Source organism: Vicia villosa, linkage group LG1 (genome assembly GCF_029867415.1).
Source record: "Vicia villosa cultivar HV-30 ecotype Madison, WI linkage group LG1, Vvil1.0, whole genome shotgun sequence".
NCBI classification, from domain to species: Eukaryota; Viridiplantae; Streptophyta; class Magnoliopsida; order Fabales; family Fabaceae; genus Vicia; species Vicia villosa.
In genome coordinates this window covers 49,822,510-49,843,437 of record NC_081180.1, presented here as the reverse complement: position 1 = coordinate 49,843,437, position 20,928 = coordinate 49,822,510, and the positions used below count along the sequence as shown (strand labels likewise).

Genomic DNA, 20,928 nt, shown 5'->3' with positions numbered 1-20,928 from the left:
CCCCACTTCCATTTTAAAAGTAAATCTAAGTTGAACTCTCTGATCCTCTTCCCGTATTAACTCTCCCGGGATTAGAGCTAAATCGAACTGGGTTCCTTACACGTGTTAGAGATGTGGGAAATATTTTGGAAATCAATTTCTTGCCTAGTGGCACAAAGTGTGAAAGCTCGTTTAATCATGCGTGCACTTAACACAGTGTTTGACTGACCAAAGTATTGTAAAATACTAGAGTAATTAATAAGTTAATAAGGAAAATATCACACGCTCACAAAATGTTTTTAAGGACCCTTTCTCTTTGATAAAATCAGTAAAAAAAATGTATTCGCTTATAGCTAATTGGTTGCAAGTCTAAGTCAATTATGAGAGAAAATCACTTTGGATAATCGATTATCCTCAATGTTTAATCGATTATCTCACCACATGATCGACTATTGGAGTTTATAGTCATTTAATAATGGCGCAATTGAAAACTTTTTACTTTAGCTACATAATCGGTTACTAGATACGCATAATTACTTATGAGCATTAAAAGGCCCATGGAACATTTTACTTTTTGAGCTACATTTTCTCCTATATAATGAGGGCGCCTCCTCAATATTTCTTACACTAGAATTCGATGTTAAATTATTCTTCTCTCTTTTAACCTCTTTGTCTTATATTCTTTCTCTCAATAAAAGTTATCTTAGTGCTTTTGTGAGTGAAATACTTTTATGCGGTTTTATTTGTACTGGTGTTCAACTATTAGATCAAGATTGTGATTCTCTTTCAGTTTCTCTTGGTTGTGTAACGCCCCATACTATTTTCAAGATTACCGACTGACACCACAAACCAACACAGATCTTTTCAACATGCTTTGTCCTCACTCACACACTTTATAGGAAACTTTCAAGAAGGTCACCCATCCTAATACTACTCCAAGTCAAATATCCTAACTATGAAGTTCTTATCAATTAGGCTACCGAAAAGATGATGCACCTTATTGGTATAGGTAGTACCAATCAATCCTTATAAGACTTCATTCAACCATGCAATCATATCCCTACACATTCTTAGGATCCATCTCATTCCTATGTGAATTCAGCTATCACTCCTCGCCCTCTACGGCCTCGGATGTTACATGTTACTCGGCCTCTTCGGTCTCGGGTGTTACAGGTTGCTTATGGAGGTTGTCTAACAAAATCTCTGTTTACTTTTCGAGATTAGTTGACTAAATTCTTGTTATTGATTCATGAACTTAGCCTAATAAATCTCCATTTTTACTTGAGGAATAAGTCAATGTAAAATCTACCAGTACACTCTAATAAGATTTGTGGGGATAACTAGGTAAAAGCTCAATAATTATTATAATGAAACTCTCAAGAAGTTTGTTTCTTGGGGAGGGGATTAGACCAAGAGGATCTCTCTCTCTCTCTCTCTCTCTCTCTCTCTCTCTCTCTCTCTCTCTCTCTCTCTCTCTCTCTCTCTCTCTCTCTCTCTCTCTCCAATCATATGCTCTGCCAATTAATTTTGAATTTTAAAGGTGATTATAGATTTTGAATACCATAATTCACCCTCTTCCTATTGTGTTTGGAGTCACTTGTTTAACAAGTGGATCATAGCATAACTCCAGTTAAATAGTGTACATATATTTCAACTAGCTAATTGAGTAGTAGGAATATTTCCTCTAAGATGCTAACAAATACATTCTTAACGCTCATATCTCTTACTCTACAAAGAGAACTTCATTTAAAATAATGAAGCTGCCAAAAATAGGCTAAAGTCACTTCTAAAAAAAGACTTGACCAACCATCTATGAGAGCTTAGAGAATATTTTCAAATTATAATATTAATCATACATAAAACCATATGACATAAGTCTCCATTATATTATTATGATAAACATCTATAAAAAGAAAGAGAAAAGATAAGGAAAATAAAATGTGAAATTTAAGATAAAAAGATCATTTTAAAAAATTGAAGAACTCGTGAAAAACTATAACTGTTAATATGTCGAGAGTTATTGTGTCATGATAAAAAAGAAAGTTTGAAGAGATGGATAAACTCTTGATTCCTCAACAAAACTATTTTTTGATGTTGAGATGACTAGATGAGTGCTAGTGTGTTTCTTGAAGTGACATGGGAGAGATTAATGTTGTATTATGGCGAGAAAGAGTAAACACTACTTCATTTTATTGGATTAATTAAGTTTTTGGTTGATCCCCCGCAACTGCGATCGGAAATGGCTGAAACCACTTCATGCCAGAACTGACTCCTGAGCCGGACTATAACGGTGGTGAAAAGCAAAAAAAAAAAAGAAAAGAAAAGAATGACTAGATAAAATAAAACGGTGTTGTAAACTAGTACATAAATATTTGTATGTTTTTCTTTTTCTTGTGTCTTATCTTATTTATCATTTTTCTTAATGTATTTTCTTCTCTATGTTCGAATGATTTGTTAAAATAAAGAAAAAAGTTATTTGATAAAAAATCTTAGAATTTTTTTAAAAAATTTCCTCATATTTAAACTCTTTTTTTTGTAATTTTAGATTACCTTCAAAGTTGAGGATCAACTTCTAAAATATGAAAACTAAAAATCGACCTAGAAGAATACTCTAAAGCAAGTTCTCAATGATACTGAAGAATGTATTGGAGATGTTGAAGAGATTTAAGATGATGATCTTTTAAAGAAAAAATTGTATATCAAATTAAAGAAGATGGAGTTAAACCGTAGTCACTTAATTTGCCAAAATATTTGAAAACCGGTACCAATTTGTAGTACATTTACAAATTGGTTTCTCAAAATTCACGTGGAAATCCTCATCCTCATAAGCCACAAACCAAAATGATGATGAGAGTGACTGCGAATTTTAAATACCATAATTCATCCCCTTCCTATTGTGTTTGGAGTCACTTGTTTAACAGGTTGATTTTATAGCATAACTCCGGTTAAATAGTACATATATTTCAAATGAAAAATTGAGTAGTAGGAATATTTCCTCAAAGATGCTAACAAAGACATTCTTAACACTCATATCTCTAACTCTACAAAGAGAACTTCATTTAAAATAATGAAGCTTCCAAAAATAGGCTAAATTCGCTTCTAAAAAAGACAACGAAGGTTTGAACATTCATCTATGAAAGCGCAGAGATTATTTTAAAATGAAAATATTGGTCATACATAAAATTATATGACAAAAGTCTCCATTATATTATTATGATGAACATCTATAAAAAGAAAGTGAGAAGAAAAGAAAAATAAAATGTGAGTTTTAAGATAAAATGATCATTTAAAAAAATCGAAGAACTCGTGAAAAACTATAACTGTCATCTGTTGAGAGTTATTGTGTTATGATATAAAGTTATTAAGTTGTTTTCAAACATTTGAATTGTAAGATCCTTTCTAACGTAGTTGAATTTCTAGATATGACTTTGTATCAATTTAAATATAAGTTTATATACTATAAAACTTCGTAGTTGTGACAACAAATCTTTTGTGAAAAAGAAAATTTGAAGAGATGGATAAACACTTGATTCCTCAACAAAACTATTTTTCGATGTTGAGATGACTAGATGAGTGCTAGTGTGTTTCTTGAAGTGACATGCGAGAGATTATTGTTGTATTCTGGAGAGAAAGAGTAAACACTACTTGATGCCATAACTAACCTATGAATCGGATTATACCGGTGGTGAAAAGCCAAAAAAAGAAAAAATTGTCTAGATATAATAAAACAGTGTTGTAAACTAGTGCATAAATATTTGTATGTTTTTATTTTTCTTGTGTATTATCTCATTTATCTTTTATTTTTTATTTTTTCTCTACGTTTGAGTGATTTATTAAAATAAAGAAAAAAGTTATTTTAAAAAAAAAGGTTATTTGATAAAAATATTTAAGAAAAATATTTTTTAAATTGTCCTCACGTTTAAACTCTTTTTCTTATAATTTTAGAGTACCTTCAAAGTTGAGGATCAACCTCTAAAATATGAAAACTCAAAATCGACCTAAAAGAATACTCTAATGCAAGTTCTCAATGATAATAAAGAAGGTATTGGAGATGTTGAAGAGATTCAAGATGCTGATCTTTTAAAGAAAAAATTGTATATCAAATTCAAAGAAGATGAAGTTAAATCGTAGTCACTTAATTTGCCAAAATGGTTGAGAATCGGTGTTAATTTGCAGTACTTTTACAAATTGGTTTCTCAAAATTCACGTGGAAATCCGCATCATCATAAGCCACAAACCAAACTGAAGATGAGAATGATCGCGAATTTTGAATACCATAATTTATCCCCTTTCTATTGTGTTTGGAGTCACTTGTTTAACTAGTGGATCGTAGCATAATTCCGTTTAAATAGTACATATATTTCAAATGGCTAATTGAGTAGTAGAAATATTTCCTCTAAGATGCTAACAAATACATTCTTAACACTCATATCTCTAACTCTACAAAGAGAACTTCATTTAAAATAATTAAGCTGCCAAAAATATGCTAAAGTCACTTCTAAAAAAGACAACGAAGGTTTGAACAATTATCTATGAGAGCATAGAGATTATTTTAAAATGATAATATTAATATAAACAAAATCATATGAGATATGTCTCCATTATATTATTTTGATAAACATCTATAAAAAGAAAGAGAAAAGACCAAACAAAAATAAAATGTGAAATTTAAGATAAAATTATAATTTTAAAAAATTGAAGAACTCATGAAAAACTATAACTGTCAATTTGTCGAGAGTTATTGTGTCATGATATAAATTTATTAAGTTGCTTTCAAACATTTGAATTGTAAGATCCTTTCTAAGATAGTTGAATTTCTATATCTGACTTTGTATCAATTTAAATATAAGTTTACATACAGCAAAACTTCCTAGTTATGACAACAAATCTTTTGTAAAAAAGAAAGTTTCAAGATAAAAAAAGCACGGCTAATAACAATGATAGTTAGAAATAATAAATTTCCACTGAGGACAAAATGTAATAAGTCCAAGTAGCGTTACCTCCCTGTTCTAGACATGTCTGGCGTTATGATCAGCGTACCCTGTCAACGGGGATAAATCGGAGGGACCCCTTGGGTAAGCCTCAGGAGGATCAACATCAACATCTGCACCCTCATGCAATTAGTTAATATTATCAGGAGGTGGTACGGGAGAACCAGCACCATCAAGAGGTGGCAAAGGAGATGCAGCATCGGCTAGAGGTGGTACAGGAGGAGCAGAAATATCCTGACGACGTTTGCGGGTGGAGGGCGCCTATGAAGTACCCTCACCATCATCTCGACGTCTCCGGGATGAAGAAGTAGAAGTGGAAGGTGTGGCCTCAGCTGTCCCCTCTTTTGGAATAGATGTGTCAACTACCTCTAGGACTATTTGGCTCTGTGCACGTCGTACGGAAGCATGTTGGGCAACCCTCCCATGTATCAGTCGGTCTATCTCATCAGCCATAATGTCTGCAAGTTATAACAAATAAATACGAATTTGATACAATTAAGTTATAAAAACAAAAGAAAAAACAAAAAAACAATTTTAACTCCATAGATGCAAATGTGGAAAGCTTCCGTAGATACAGCTACGGAAGCACCCAACATTCTCAAAATCTTTGTTTGTTTCGAAGTTGCAGCTACGGAAGCACACATCGTTTACTTGTTCCGTAGATACACCTCCAAAACATTCTGAAGCTTCAAAAATGCAACAATGGCGTCTGTTGCTGTTCCAACCATTGAAAACCCTATTTTAGGTGGCTTGATCGTCTATTTTACACATAAAAAATACCTACATTGTCTCTAAACTATGTTTCTAAAACTATCCAATAATTTTTACACCTAAAATTGAATTATAACTCTATTACGGGAAATACTCGAAAATAACTCGAAAACTTACCGATTGTATTGAGCTTTGAACAAGTCAGAGTGTGTTGATCGTTGATGTTGATGTTCCCTAACGAACTCGTGAGAAAACAATGAAGTTTGGTGGAAGATTGATTTTTGAGGTTGAGAGAGTAGAGAAGATGAAAAGTGAAGAATGAGGGAAGAGAAAAGTCTGACGCGAATATAAGATCAAATGCTTCTGGAGGTGCATAACTGAAAACATTTAGTAGATGCATCTAAGGAACAAATCAAATTTGAGAAGAAAAAAAAGGGGCGTCCAGAGATGTACCTCTGAAAATAGGGGCATTTTTTACAACACGTGTGATGGCTAAGAAGCCAAAGGGGTGGATTAAGAGTTTCTGTTAAAAATTCTATTTCTCAAGTAATTGTTATATACAAGAAGCCCAAGGGCAACCCGGAAGTATTTGGTACCTTTGGGAAAAAAATGTTTAGAACATTTCGATCATTCTTCCTACAAATCAACTGACGCAGTCGGAAGCCTTCCAAAGGAATAGCAAGCGCTAAACCTTGAATGAAAACAGGGTTGCAAGCGCAAACCCTATAGATAAGCTCTGGAGTCCACCAGGAATAAATAAAACTTTGGATTCTATTATAACAAAAGAGACAATCCTTATGGCTATGCCAAAGGTCTTTAAATACATAAAGCAAATAAACCCTATTGGGCCTTATGGGCTTTTAATCCAAAACAAAATTAAATAAAACAAATAAAATAAAAATTGCTTGCGATTTCTTCAGAAGTGAAGGAGATTAATATGGTGAACCATATTTATTGATGGTCCATCATAGATTGATGGTGAACTAAAATTTACCTACTATTACTAAGTTAAACAAATTTTTTTCCAAATTTAAGTAAAAGACAAATATACTACATTAATTACTTTATAATTTTTAAAATAAATATTTTATTTATAAATTATAAAATAAAATAGAAAATATGCAGGAAAAGTCACTTTCTGATAATTAGGCTAGTAGAAAAAGAAAAAAAAACAGAAAATATTTCCTTTCTGAGCAAGTGCACTAAAGAAGACAGCAGTATAAAAATCTGCAATTTAAAGGTAATTTGTAATATCTATTTCTTTGGAACAGAATTGAATTTTCTTTATAACATTGACATGGAGAAATAACTAGAGCATGTAGACAACACAATATAACGGAAATTCCAAACTGACAGTGTCTCTTGCATTGAACTAGAAAACAGTTCAATGTTGGGAAGAAAATGTTACACAAAATTGGTAGCAACAGAATGTTTATCAATATGTAGTTTACAAGTTTATTTGCATTTCATTCATATGAATTTTCCTCTAAACGACTTCCCGGTATATCTTATTTGCCACCTAAAGGGCCAAGTCTACGTAAGCAATCAGCAAAATTGTTAACAAAATCAGCGCACTTCAAAGGGTCTTTGATATGTTCCTTGTAACATGTCAACGAAGCAAGCCTCTCGGCCATGCAGCGTTCAGGCTTTGGGTCTGGAAGCTTATACTCTTTCTCATGGAGATCCTTGGCCTTTTCGGTTACTTCCTGCAACATTTGCTCCTCCTGCTTCTGCAATCTTTCCAAAACCTTCTCACTTTCATGAAGCACAGACCGAATGCTTTCTAACTCTGACTGGGAAGGGTGTACTGGCAATGTTGCAGGTACAAACAAAGGGGCCTGCACTGGCCATGCTGGAGCAGGTGCAATCTTGGTTTTTTCAGCTACATTATATTGGGGCTTTTCAGTTTCTTTTGCCACCTTACGTTTGACCCTTCTAGTTTTCTTCTTTATCACTGGAGCATCAACAAGCTTATTAACAAGGTCATTGCTAATCTGAATTGTGAATTCACCCATAATGCTAGAAAGATATCAATACAGTAACTCCTGCACAATTTACCAGACATAAGTGATAAAGCTAGAGATATATTGGTACTATACAGTAGAAAATATTTTAAACCAAATAGGGGTTTGATATTTATACATTCAAGATATTCTGACATTTTATGCCAGATTTATGACAAGTGTTCAAGTGTCAAATTTTAAAGGCCGGGGACTCTTGATGAGCTAGGGTTAGTAGTGAGAGTCGAGCATAACGTTTTGGGAGTTGTTTTCTTGCAACTAGATTTCAGGTTAATTGTTTCAAGGATGTTAGAAGCTAAAACTTAACCTGTGTATGGCAGATCCTCACTTACTATTGAAGCCAGAATCATCAAGAGATCTTATTCTTTCCTTGTTTTTACACGGGAACCAGCCATTGGCTGTGTTAGATTCTTTCTTCTTTCAAACTTTCTAGATATCTTTCAAACCTTACATAGATTCAGACTCTTTGCTTTACATAAGAGGTACAGATTATCTTTATACTGTAAATTAGTAACTAGTTCCTTCATTAAGTTCCTAAATAAAGAGGAGAAAAGTGAAATTGGGTGACAATTAACTTCAATTCACGTCAAGAAAGAATTTCTAATGGAAAGTAACAAATATTGCCATTGTGTTAGCAGAGATACCCTAGAAAAGGAAAGGCATTATGCAGAGAAACTCATCACTTCAGGTCCAGTTAGTTTTTCTCAGCCCTCATAAAATACTTTTAAACGAGGTGTTTGGTGAACCTTCATCCCATCACCGCCAAATGACCACAAATTCAGCAAGTGACACCTACATTTCATTTTATATAATACCTCAATCATATGCTTTTTGAAATTTTTGTCCCACCCAACTCGCAAGACAGCTCATCCTCACATGAAAACCAAAAATCTTCCCACTATAATATCTGCACCAGCCTTTACAAGCCTGACAATACTCCCTAATAATCATTGACAGCACTCCCCATCACAATAGCTATTATCTTTGCGAATCCAAGCCTTCATTAAAACCAATTAACCCAAAACATACACAACACGAGATTCAACTATGAACTAAGCACAAGTTTATAAGCAGCATACTAATTCTGCAACTATAACATCATAAACAACAAATTAATTGATCAAATTTCAAAGCAAGACACCCATTCAATTGTATTAAAATGACTAATATTCACCAAAAGAAGCTCAGCTCAGTGTTGTTAATATCGGATCGCGGAAAATATCGGATCACCTAAAACCCGATATGAGAAATATCGGATATCATAACGGGCAAATAGCGGAAACCATAAAGGCGGTTAAAATAAATATTTATATATAAAATAAAACATAGAACACATATAAAAGCTTCTAACATAAACAATTATTAAAAAAGTTTTGATGCTTCCCGCCACTTTCCATACTATAACAAATGTATAAAAACAGAGGGTTTAAGGACTTGAAAACAGAGAACCCAATGGAATGGAATGAAAAGAAACTAGTTTGAGAAAACTAGAAGAAATGAAACCAAAAAACAAAATTGAGAAGAAAACATAAAATAAATAAGAATTACCTAGACGAGATGAATGACCAGGAAGAATGAATGTGAAGAAAGAAAATAGTGAAGAGAAATTTATGGTGATGGACTATGACTCCTATTAGTCCTATATATAATCACACCAATTAATATACCTCTTCACATTCACTTCTATTTTCGAGACTACCAAGATTATGTTAATATCCATACAACTCTCCACTTTATTACTCCCTCCATCTCACAATAGGTGTCCTCTTTGCAATTTTGAGACGGAGGGAATATTACTTTACCTCTTCATATTTTCACTTGATTAGTCTGCACCTCTTCACCTCTTCACACTTCACAGCCTACTTACTAATTATTACTGGCCACCTCTCCACCTCTTCGTAGCCTACTTTTTCCTTCCACCTCTTCACATTCAATATTTCAGTTATTTTTTAATATAACTTATTAAAAAAATGATCAGAAAAATATAAATTCTGATATGAACTTCAAAACCGGTATACCGGTATACTAGAAAACGGCCGAAATGCGGAGCGTCGCGAAATTGAAACGGAATATCGGATATCGTATCGGATAGGCAAATTCCGATATGAAAAACCGGTATATCGGCGATATAACCGATATTTAACAACACTGGCTCAGCTCCAAACCATCCAATCCCTCCCATATATCCCCTTATATACTTGGAGAGATTAATTTGGCAATAGAGTTACAGACCCTTTGCAGGTCATCAAGTAGCATAACCATCCCACATATCTGGCAACAACTCACCTTCTGCTATCAGTAAGCAACCCAGTTCTGCACCTAATACATTCACTCGCTGCATCAATTATACTGCAAAGATGTCCAACAGTAATCAGCACATACAACCTCCATGCCAACAAACTTTTAGTATCAAACAATTCCTCTAATCTTTATAAATGAAGGCATGCCAAAGCACGCAATGGGATTGGCCTCCCACTTGAAGAAGGAGTATTGGAATCCTTTTGTTCTAAAGATCAGCCAGACCCAGTTCCAAGAAAGCCTCTTGACTTCTTCCACTACGTTTTACAGGCTTACAGCTCACAAAAATTATTCTGAAACACCCTCCTATTCACCACTTAACGTATTTACCAAACACACCATACCCACACACAATAAACCATTAACTTGATAGAAATGTGTTTATTGATTGGCGTACATAACAGCACAAATCCCCATCCATCTTAACATTCCTCTCCATACGTCCAAAATTATAGAACATTCAAAGAACAAATGTCTCCCTGGTTCTTCCTCTCCGCAACCACCAATGGACCTAACTATGTCGCTACCTAGGCTAATATATCTTTTCAGTAGGTTATCCCCTGAACTAGCTCTAAAACATTTAATTTGCTTAAAATTTTGATTGAAATCACTTACAACACAAAGCATTGTATTCTATATCTGTCAATTCTTTTCATTCTAACTATGACGTTATCATTATGTAAATTGAGACAATAGTTGTGGTGTGATAAAATCGAAAATTTCCGTTTACCTTGAGAAAATGTTCTCTATTTCATTTCCTGTTTTCTCTTTCATACTACAAGAGAGGAAACGAAAAAAGAAAAAAATAATTCTTGAAAAGTAAACAGTTCTTAGATCCAGTAACAAACTTGAAGCTTAAAACTAACCTGGTAACAGAATTCTTTTCGAGTTATTTCAACTTTAAAAAGTCAAATAAAAACTAGCTTTCAAAATTTAAAGTGATTCAATCTTGAATTTGGCATAACAAATCCTAATTCACACTTAACCCTCACCAATCATACTTAATCCCTTTACTTGCTACACCTAATTAAGCATTCAGACTTATAAATCTTGCGCAATGTACATAAGCAGTTACGTTTATGAAAAATCTAACATGTGTATGTGCCATTAGAAAACCTAAAACACATTGAACTACACAATACATTCTCAAAAGTATATCCGTAAGCGTAGAAAAGAATTTTCATATGTTGCCAATCGCATTACCGCGGATTCGCAGTGCAGAGCGGGAGCTATGCAGCGGTGTGGTGCCGTATGCAAATTGCGATGGAATCTCAGCCTCGCGTGGGCCGTACTGGGAGAGGGGAAGATAAATCTGAAAAGGATGAAAAAAGAAGAAGAAAGAAAGAGGAAAACCTTCGATTGATTTGGCACTGGTTCCGACTGTCTTCCTTCCCACGACGCCGAACTCCGGCTGCGTTGAGATCAGTGCGACTCCAACTTCTATCTGACACAAGGGCAATGCTTCAGCTCCTGAATTTTGTTTATTTTTGTTTTTTTATTTGGCTTTTTTTATTTTTGTTTTTTTTATTTGGCTTAGATGCTTAGTTTTGTTATTTTAGTTTTTAGGTCTATTTTGCAAAAGGATTTTGGATAGGGATTTTTGTTTAAAAAATGTTTTGAAAAAATTAAATGTGATTTGAGGTTATATAATCTTCTCGTAAGCATTCTTTTAATCTTTAACAATAAAATATAGAATTGTGAGGTATATTAGATTAGAATTTTAAAAAATATATATAAATTCTAAAATATCATATAAAATTTTAATGACTTTGAAGTTCTCAAAAGACTATTAAAATTTAAAATTTAATTTTAATAGATAGGGTGTGAAAAACTATATACATTTATAAAATTTTAAGTGAACATGAAAAATAAAGGTTAAGTTTTTTAAAATTTTCTAATTTCGTGTATTTTGTATTTAAATTCATTTTAATTTTATAATTTTAAAATTGATTATTTTTTTAAAGCGTCAACGTCACCTTCTCTCAACTTCATTTAAACAATTGGCTTTTCATTAGGATGTTTTCAGATTATGTGTTAGTGTATGGATATCAAGCCTAGGATAGGTATTTTTATTTCTTTTCATCAAATGCGTCAACAAGGAAGGTTGGGTCTCATAAGCATCATCGTCGACAGGGGTTGTGACTCTATGTGTTGTGTAAGTTATAATGTTATCATATGTCGTTTTGATGACAAAAGAACAAAACTAAAATAATCATGAACATCATCAATGTAGAAGCAATCAAAGAGCGGAACTACGAAAGTTCTAGTATTGAGAGAAAAATAGTCAAATGCAAAGATCAACATTGAAAGGAGATAAAATTGTTAAAGTTTGTCTGATCAAATGCTTTATTTGTATACCTTTTTTGAATCAATAATATGTAATTAAGCAAAACTAGCTCTCAAGGAATTAAAGGAGTGCGCACACATACACAAAAATGTTTTACAACATTTTATATCTTTCTGAAAATTGCTTCTGGCCCTCTGACTAATCGATTAGGAAGCATCTTATACCAATTCAAAATGTGAAATCTCGCATTCTAATATATTAGAACTTGTATATGATCGATTAAGGAGTAAACTCGTCACATAATTGAATAGGAAGCCTTTTAATCTATTAGGAAGCGAACATGATTTAATTGTTTTCATATTTGCTAGGTATAATCAATTAGCATCATAGGCTAATCGATTAGAGAGTGACCATATTCCATGGATTATTTCCTTTTTAGTAAAAAATTTTCTCCTTAAGAAGTCTTTTGCACTCTTCCAATTCCAAAGCACAAAAATCTAATTTATTACTTTACTTCCTTATTAACTATCTTCATATAAATTCTTTATACACTTGTCATTATATTAGTGTTGAGAGAGTGAAGAGCTCAAAGTAGATTTGTGTAAATCCATTGTTCTAATCAGATCGTGTTGTAGTTGTAATTCAAGAGCTTTGTTCTCTTGTAGCATTGTAAGTGGTATAATGGTTGCAAGTTGAACCTATGTGAAAGCTTGATGTAAGGAGGTAGTGGGTTAAACCCGGTGTAAAAGCTTAAATTATTATTGGAATCGTCAAGGAGAAACTCGTGGAGACTAGAATAGGTTTGTGAGGTCTAAGGCTAAACTATTATAAACACCGGTGTGATATCTCTATCTATTCTCTTTTATATTTGTGTAATTTATCATTTGCTCGTAATTATATATTTCACCTTATTTTTTAAAATCGACCAACCTTAACATTAATTTTTAGCAAATTTTTTTTTAAAACCAAATAACACAATTCACCGCATTCTTGTGTCTAAAGTCACTTAGTCAATAAGTGACATGAGAGTCTAACTCATGTTATAAGATTAATCGTCTTAGAGGTAGGATGGTTTCAAAAAATTCACTAAACAAATCCACATCTTTTAATGGAGAGTGGTATACTTATTGAAAAGAGAAGATGAAAATCTTTATAGATGAGACGAATTGTGATATCTAGGTATTATTAAAAAAAATGTCCTTTTGTTCCCACACATCAAGTTGGTGGTGTTATGAAAAATAAACCTAGAGATATTTGGATCAAAGAGGATAAAGAAAATGTGTAGTACAACTTAAAAGCTAAACCTATTATCATTGTTACAAAAAACATAAACCTATTATCATTGTCGCACTCGGTATTGATGATTTTTTTCGTGTTTCTCATCGTAATTCTTCAAAAGAAATGTGGGACACACTTCAAGTCAGTCATAAAGGTATAACCAATGTAAAAAAGAGTAGAATGACCACATTGACCTATGAGTACGAATTTCTTAGAATTAAACTTGTATTGGTATATTTGTAAATAACTCATAAGGAACAGTGTGGGAAGCAAGAGGTGCGACGTCTTGCCCTCAATATTGTCTTGATTTCTCGTAAGTTAGAATGATCGCCCTTTTACTAGATGTGGCGCCCCTTTTCAAATTTGTCGCCTACCTTTGGGATAGCTCACCCGAAGCACTAAAACATGATAAATGATGTGTCTCTAATTCACAACGGTGTGGAAGAAGTCAATGAAAAAAATTAGTCACACTCTCCTTCGTAATAGGAGATTAAGTGTTTGATCCCACATTCTTTAAGAGGTAGTTGTTACTTCCTAGACACCGGAGATCCAGGCCCAAAAGTTCCTATAAATACCTCAAATTGAAGTTTTAGAAGGACAATCTCATATTCACACAAATACCAGATACATATAGCTTCTCCCTTTTATACGTGAACTGACTCTAAACCCGACAATAAACCATAAAGCCTCTGACAACTCTTAATCACTAAGAGTTGTCACATATTATATTTTTGGCAAGTACAATTGACGCTCACCATAGAGTGTTGTAAAATTTACCTAGACCACAATTATAACAGTCACCCAAATTATTGTTCCACGTTCACCCTCTCTATCTGGCATGGTGAACAAAAAAACAATAACCTTGGCTAGCAAGGAATCCGACAACGAGGAAAATGCCATAGCATAGATGCGTGCTGCCATGGACGATCTTTATTGTCAGAACCAAATCCTAGAGAATAGCTCCTTCCATATCGAACATCGCAATTTGGAAGTTGACTCTACAAAAGAGGTTCAGATATTAGATTCCTAGCATCCAACATACCTTTAATTTTATTATACATTTACCTACAATTATAAACAAAATTCTTGAGTAATTTGCAAACTTGTAAAACAATAAAACAATATTATTTGTCAATCAATTTAATAATAATACAACTATATAGTTAGTGTATTTTGTCAATAAAATTATATATTTATAGACAATAAAAGAATTGTATTTTTATAATTAAACATGCATTATTATTCTTATTACTGAAAGCGATTTTGACCTCCGTAAATTAAAGTCATTGATCCACTGTGATATTAGTTTTTTCTCCTAAGATAATTATAGCATTATAGTTTTTATGTTAAATTATAAACATATAAATTACTAAAATTAAATAAAATAATAAAATACATAATGAATCAAATGAGACGGGTACTATTATTTTCATTATTCAATCTGTTGTATTTTGTAATTGAGAAAAATTAAAATCTAAACTTAAATTTAAATTCAATTAAAATGAATTTTCCTTATTAAATTTAAGAAGGATTCATAAGAATCTCTACAAATGAATTAAGCTATCAAATGGATTAGTTTGACTATGTGTTTTTTTTATTACAGAGCGCTAAAGCCTAAACAAACAGAACTACCCACATAAAACTTTGGGGATGCTAATCTCACTCTCATCATTTCTAAGAATATCCTTAAAACAGTCCTCAAAGAAGGAAAAATCCTTCTTCAAGACGAAACTATAGCTACCCATAGCGTGAGCTAGATTATTCTCTTCACTATACACATGGTTAATCTCAATCTCCTAATCCAGATCCCAGATACTTCGGATCTTAGTAATCAAATTCCTCCCATGCATCATAATTCTCTTCTTCTCCTTCACATCTTGCACCAGCTTGCTTGAATCTACCCGGATTTCAACTTTGTCAAAATTCATCCTTCGAAAGTGTTGGGCAAAGAGATGCTGCAAAGAGATGCTTATATTGCTTAGACTTGGGGGTTATAAGTGACTATTTGTTTTTTTAGCAAACATTAAAAGATGACCGGCTTAATATCTATTTTGGAGTTTGGAGGTGAGGGTTTAAAAATTGAATAGGATTAAGTGAAAAGAATTGAAAAAATTTTGGAGGATATATTTTTATTCATAACATCAAAAACTTTTTAATTTGAAAGAATTCAAATTTTTTATCGAATGAGAATTTTGCAGGGCTTACATAAATTTTCAAAATATCTTTTATGTTTGTAGTATTATGAAAATTAAAAATATAGTAAGGATAAACACTCTTTTATCATTTTATATAAAATTATTTTTTTTAATGTCAATTTTTTTTTAATAATTTTAAAAAAATTCATTTTCGAAAGTATTTCCTTCCCCTCCAAACTTTCAAATAGTCTTAGACTCTTTTTTGGTAAAATTAGTGCTTGGTTGATAAACTAGTTGATAGCTTATAACTTATGATTGATGGCATATAGCTTATAACTTATAGTTGATGGATGATAACTAATAGCTTATAAGCTAATTAAAGTGTTTGCTAAAATTAGCGGTTTAACTAGCTAATAAATGTAAAATGACATAAAAAAAATATTTTTTAATTAATAATTAAATGTATATTTAAAATAATTAAAATTTATAACGGTAATAATGAAAGATAAAATGATAAGCTATAAGCTAAAATGCTATTTAAAATATCGTCTGAAAAATAAGCTATAAGTTCGTGATGAAAAGTTTGTGTTACCAAACAGATCTTTTATTATCATACGAGCTTATATGCTATAAGCTCAAAATAAAACTTATCAAACAGAGCCTTAGTGTATGTTTAATTTAGCTTTTAAAAGAGTTAAAAACAATTCTAGAGGTATAGAATAGATTCTGAAGTGATTTGAGATGTTTGGTTTTTATAAAGTAGAATTGATTCTGTCTCTAAAATTGGTTCTACTAGTTAGAATTTGTAACTTTTGAGTTAAAATGTGATTTTTACCCTGAAATTAATTTTTCAACCATTTTTATATAAATGTAAAATTTTCAACCATTTTGCTAATCTCAATTCTTTCAAAACCAATTCTATCAAATTAAACAATCTCAAAATCAATTTTATACATTGTCAATCCAAACAATTATAGTTGTTGGATCCTCTGCCACCTTTTTCCTTATGTGTATTTTGTGGCAACCAATGTGTCAATCTCTATAAGTACTAGATAATGCTAAACAAATCGACACTTCATTATTTCCATGGATTCTATTATTAATTTATTTATGTATTAAGACATTATTCGGTTTGCCACAAGATTTAGTTGGTGACCACTTTTGAGTTTCAATGTCTGTCAACGTGTATCACAAGAAAATTCATGGCAACAGATATATAAATCTATAACAGTCAATCATAGACAAGTGGAACGAAAAATACAATCCATATGAGTGTTATTAAGCCTTGAGTTTAGTTTGCTACCTAATCTTGTTGTTTTCTTCTTGGAGTGTTAATTATTGAGCATCACAAATGAATGGAACGCATTTACTCCTAATCTATCATGATTTAGAATCCTTGATTCGCAATTTGTGGTTTACTGAGTGGAGACACTGCTTTAGAAAAGTAATGAATACACATAAGTTAGATTGAAAAATATCAAGTGTCCTTCGATTAGGGTTAAAATTTTCAAAAGCTAATTTGTGCATGCATAAGCACTAACTCTCAAGCTATCATAATGGGGAATGTGGTTTATTTAGTTTGGGAATTTTTATTGCAAAAATGCTAATCTACCTCGAACTAGTTGAATTCACTTCAAAAAGTTCTTCCAAGACATTACCTAAATGACCTGACTAACTAAATTCTGTACGGGATTCACTGAGTTATGTTTTATAGATCAAAAGGATTTCATCTGTCAATCTTATGTCCTAGTTTACCCTTATGTAGAAAACCAGACACTCTTCATTGAAAGGGCTTTCATTGGTTAATTGCTTTTAACACAATTCATTATGAAAATTCAGCATCTATTTCAGAAAAAATTGGGATGAGTTTGTACAAAAATTACAGATAATTGTTGACCTGTGAGAATCAGAAAAAAATGATACATCCTAAGTTAGATTGGGATGTAAAGAGACACCCATAACAGGAAGAAGAAAAAAATCACCTCCCCATTCATCAACCAAAACCAGGCGGTACTTCAGGGTCTTCATCACTACTATCAGCTAGCGGACTATGCTCCGTGTCTTTTGAAAATCCAGGAGGCGTAAAGTTATGATCATCTTCAACACGTGTATCCTGGGAAGGGTGGGAATCTTCCTTGCACTCTGCAGTGGATCTTTGCTTCTGAACTTGTGCCTTCTCTTTATCCTGATCGGCGTGGCTGTTATTATTAGGATGATTCAGTAAGAGAGTGAAACCTGGCGGCTCTTGTGGCTCATTTTCACGCAAAGAGCCATCATTCTCCATAGCTGAAGCTGTTTCACCTTGAGTCTGACTAGGCATTGCATCAGATGTTGGTAACAGAACTTCATCTTTCCCTTTGGGGTTTACCAGTTTATTATAGACAGATTGCACCGTTTCTGTGATTTCGCCTTTCATCTCGTCATCTGATCTGATTATTTGCCATAAACTATCTGATATGCGGCTCATTATATTCTCCCTGAAAAAAAATTATAAGCAAAATAAAAATACAGTTCCCACATAACCTCAATTGACCCAACTACTTCGAAGGAAGGTGTGCACAGATTCACAGCATGGTTGAAAATAAAATGCAATTTTCGTAGAAACATAAGAATCAAGAGAACAGGTGTGGAAATGCAATTAACAATGACACTAGGTAAGGGAAAAACTTACCCAACCTCTTCATATATGACATCAGAAAGCTGTCTAGGTTTCATATTTTCTGCTCCAGCACGATTTAGCGCCTGTGACTGTTTCACAGTTGAAATAATATGTTGTCGTAGTTCTTCCTGTCATGAATAATCAGTTTCAGAAATTATATTTTTTTTTTTTTTTAAATTAGAAAATCCCCAAACTCATAAACTAAATGGAGTCAAGCCTACATTGTCCTTGAGCTTCCGAATGATCTTTAAACGAAGCTTATCGAAGTCGCCATCATCCTTGAGTTTAGCAATAACCTCTTCTTTGCCAACCACAACTTCTCCTTGTCCATTACTTCCCATTAACCACAGCCCTGCGTTGTAGCACAAATAAACTGACCCTTCTTTCTACTTGCTTCACTGCAACCAGTCAAAACCCTCTCCTTCTGCTACAGATATGGTAACTCCTGCACAATGAACCAAAAATAAGTCATAATAATGCTGGAAAAATATTGGTGCTTATATATTCCAGTTAATTTTGATGATGCAAACTCTTATAGTTCTACCAAAACTTTATGAATTGGTAACTTATTACAGCATTGAGTTCTACCATAACAAGGAGAAAATTGAAAATCCATGAATGGAACGAAAAGTCTAATAGATATACGATGCAATTCATATATGCAAACTTGAGAACAATTTGATTTTTCTGTGGAATTAAAATTGGATAATTCAAAGCTCAACCAAAGATAAATGAAATGAAACAAACCCTAGAAATTTGAGCATAGAAGTTTAAGAAACGTACCGAATATAACTATATGACGACGAACATGGAGTAATGATGTATCGGAGAATGAAGGTAAGCTGCGTCGTTGCAAGAAGGAGACACGGCGGAGCAAGACGGTAAGGTAAAGTGAAGCAATCACCTCCGTCAAGCATTCTCAATCAAATGGCTCTCTTCTCACGTCACAGTGATGATTAGTTGGGCCACTGTTAATGGGCCAAACTGAAAATTATACAACGTATCCCTACCATTATCCCTATACCCCTACATTTTTTTTATATAAATATTCCAATTCTATCCTTTTAAATTATAAAATAATTTTATTATTTAATATTTACTATTTTACATCCCTACCAAAGTGCATCGGATAACTTGCAGTCAAGTTATCGGGTTTGTAATTTTTCTTTATCGGATAACTTGCAGTCAAGTTATACAGTTTGTAATTTTTCTTCACCAGATAACTTATTGTCAAGTTATTCGGTTTGTAATTTTTCTACACCGGATAACTTGCAGTCAAATTATCCGGTTTGTAATTTTTCTTCACCGGATAACTTGCAGTCAAGTTATCCGGTTTGTAATATTATAGATAACGATTTTATTTACTTTTGGCAACGGTTTTTCCTTGTTGCCTAAACTTTTTTATTTTTTATTTTATTTACTTTTGACCGCGGTTGTTCCTTGTTGTCTAAACTTTTTATTTTTTTCTTTAATTTCCGGGTTAGTTAAAAACTATGCACCATAATCATTTTTAAATGGTTTTAGATTTTTTTTCCTAACAACCCTTTTGTGTTTCCATCATATCTTGACTTCATCAAGATTAAATGTAGTGTCTGCAACGCCCCAAACTACTTTCAGGATTACAGACTAACCCCACAAACCAACACGAGTCTTTTCATCATATGTTGTTGGGTCAGTCAATAATCTTGAATGAAGTCAAAATATAATGAAAACATGAAAGGTTTGTTAGGAAAAAATTTAAAACCATTTAAAAATGATGATGGTGCATAGATTTTAACTAATTCGAAAATTAAAAAAAAAGGCAACAAGGAACAACCGTGGCAAAAAATAAATAAAATAAAAAATAAAAAAGGCAACAAGGAAAAACCGTTGCCAAAAATAAATAAAATCGTTATCTATAATATTACAAACCGGATAACTTGACTGCAAGTTATCCGGTGAAGAAAAATTACAAACTGGATAACTTGTGCAAGTTATCCGGTAAAGAAAAATTACAAACCAGATAACTTGACTATAAGTTATCAGATGCACTTTTGTAGGGGTGTAAAATGGTAAATATTAAATAATAAAACTATTTTATAAATTAAAAGGATAGAATTGGAATATTTTAAAAAAAATATAGGGTAGAAGGATAATGGTAGGGATACGAAATATAATTTTCAGTAGTTTGTAACTAATTGGGCTTAAATGGGTAATCTAACTAACATCCTTCGAATAAAGCTGACACCCCACTTCGTTTCATAATAACAGAGATATTTTTCTTATTTTTCTCATTAATCACATTTTATTAAAAAAATATCATACATAAAAAATTTGGTAAATTATACAAAAATTTTGGTATAGATTTTTACCAAATTTTTTGAAGTATCAAAAAAATTTATTGAGTATTTCAAATAATCCAATATATCAAATATTTCTGAACATTTTTTTTAAAAGAAAAATAAAAAATTGACCATTTTTTTTAATGACCATATCCATGCATACAAAAGAAAAATAAAAAAATTGACCAACTAATTTTTTTTTAATACTTGACCACCCCTTACATATATACCTATATTGATAATTTTAA

General features: G+C 32.4%; 2 protein-coding genes across 4 annotated transcripts; both read right to left on the bottom strand.

The window, feature by feature from the left end:
* Positions 1 to 7,014: 7,014 nt before the first annotated feature.
* LOC131637274 (uncharacterized) lies at positions 7,015 to 11,510 on the bottom strand. 3 transcript variants are annotated; one of them, XM_058907859.1, is made up of 2 exons: positions 11,354 to 11,510; positions 7,015 to 7,726 (listed from the first exon to the last, which is right to left on the bottom strand). In XM_058907859.1, the coding sequence occupies exon 2, from the start codon at positions 7,694 to 7,696 to the stop codon at positions 7,190 to 7,192; it is 507 nt and encodes a 168-aa protein (XP_058763842.1). In that variant the 5' UTR covers positions 7,697 to 7,726; positions 11,354 to 11,510; the 3' UTR covers positions 7,015 to 7,189. The 3 variants fall into 3 exon arrangements, with proteins under 3 accessions (XP_058763842.1, XP_058763855.1, XP_058763849.1); XM_058907872.1 differs by lacking the exon at positions 11,354 to 11,510 and adding an exon at positions 11,204 to 11,328; XM_058907866.1 differs by lacking the exon at positions 11,354 to 11,510 and adding an exon at positions 9,251 to 10,735.
* Positions 11,511 to 17,525: 6,015 nt separating this feature from the next.
* Positions 17,526 to 19,297, bottom strand: LOC131605796 (uncharacterized). Its single transcript, XM_058878108.1, has 4 exons — positions 19,143 to 19,297; positions 18,581 to 18,804; positions 18,372 to 18,487; positions 17,526 to 18,177 (listed from the first exon to the last, which is right to left on the bottom strand). The coding sequence occupies exons 2-4, from the start codon at positions 18,698 to 18,700 to the stop codon at positions 17,694 to 17,696; spliced, it is 720 nt and encodes a 239-aa protein (XP_058734091.1). The 5' UTR covers positions 18,701 to 18,804; positions 19,143 to 19,297; the 3' UTR covers positions 17,526 to 17,693.
* Positions 19,298 to 20,928: the final 1,631 nt, after the last annotated feature.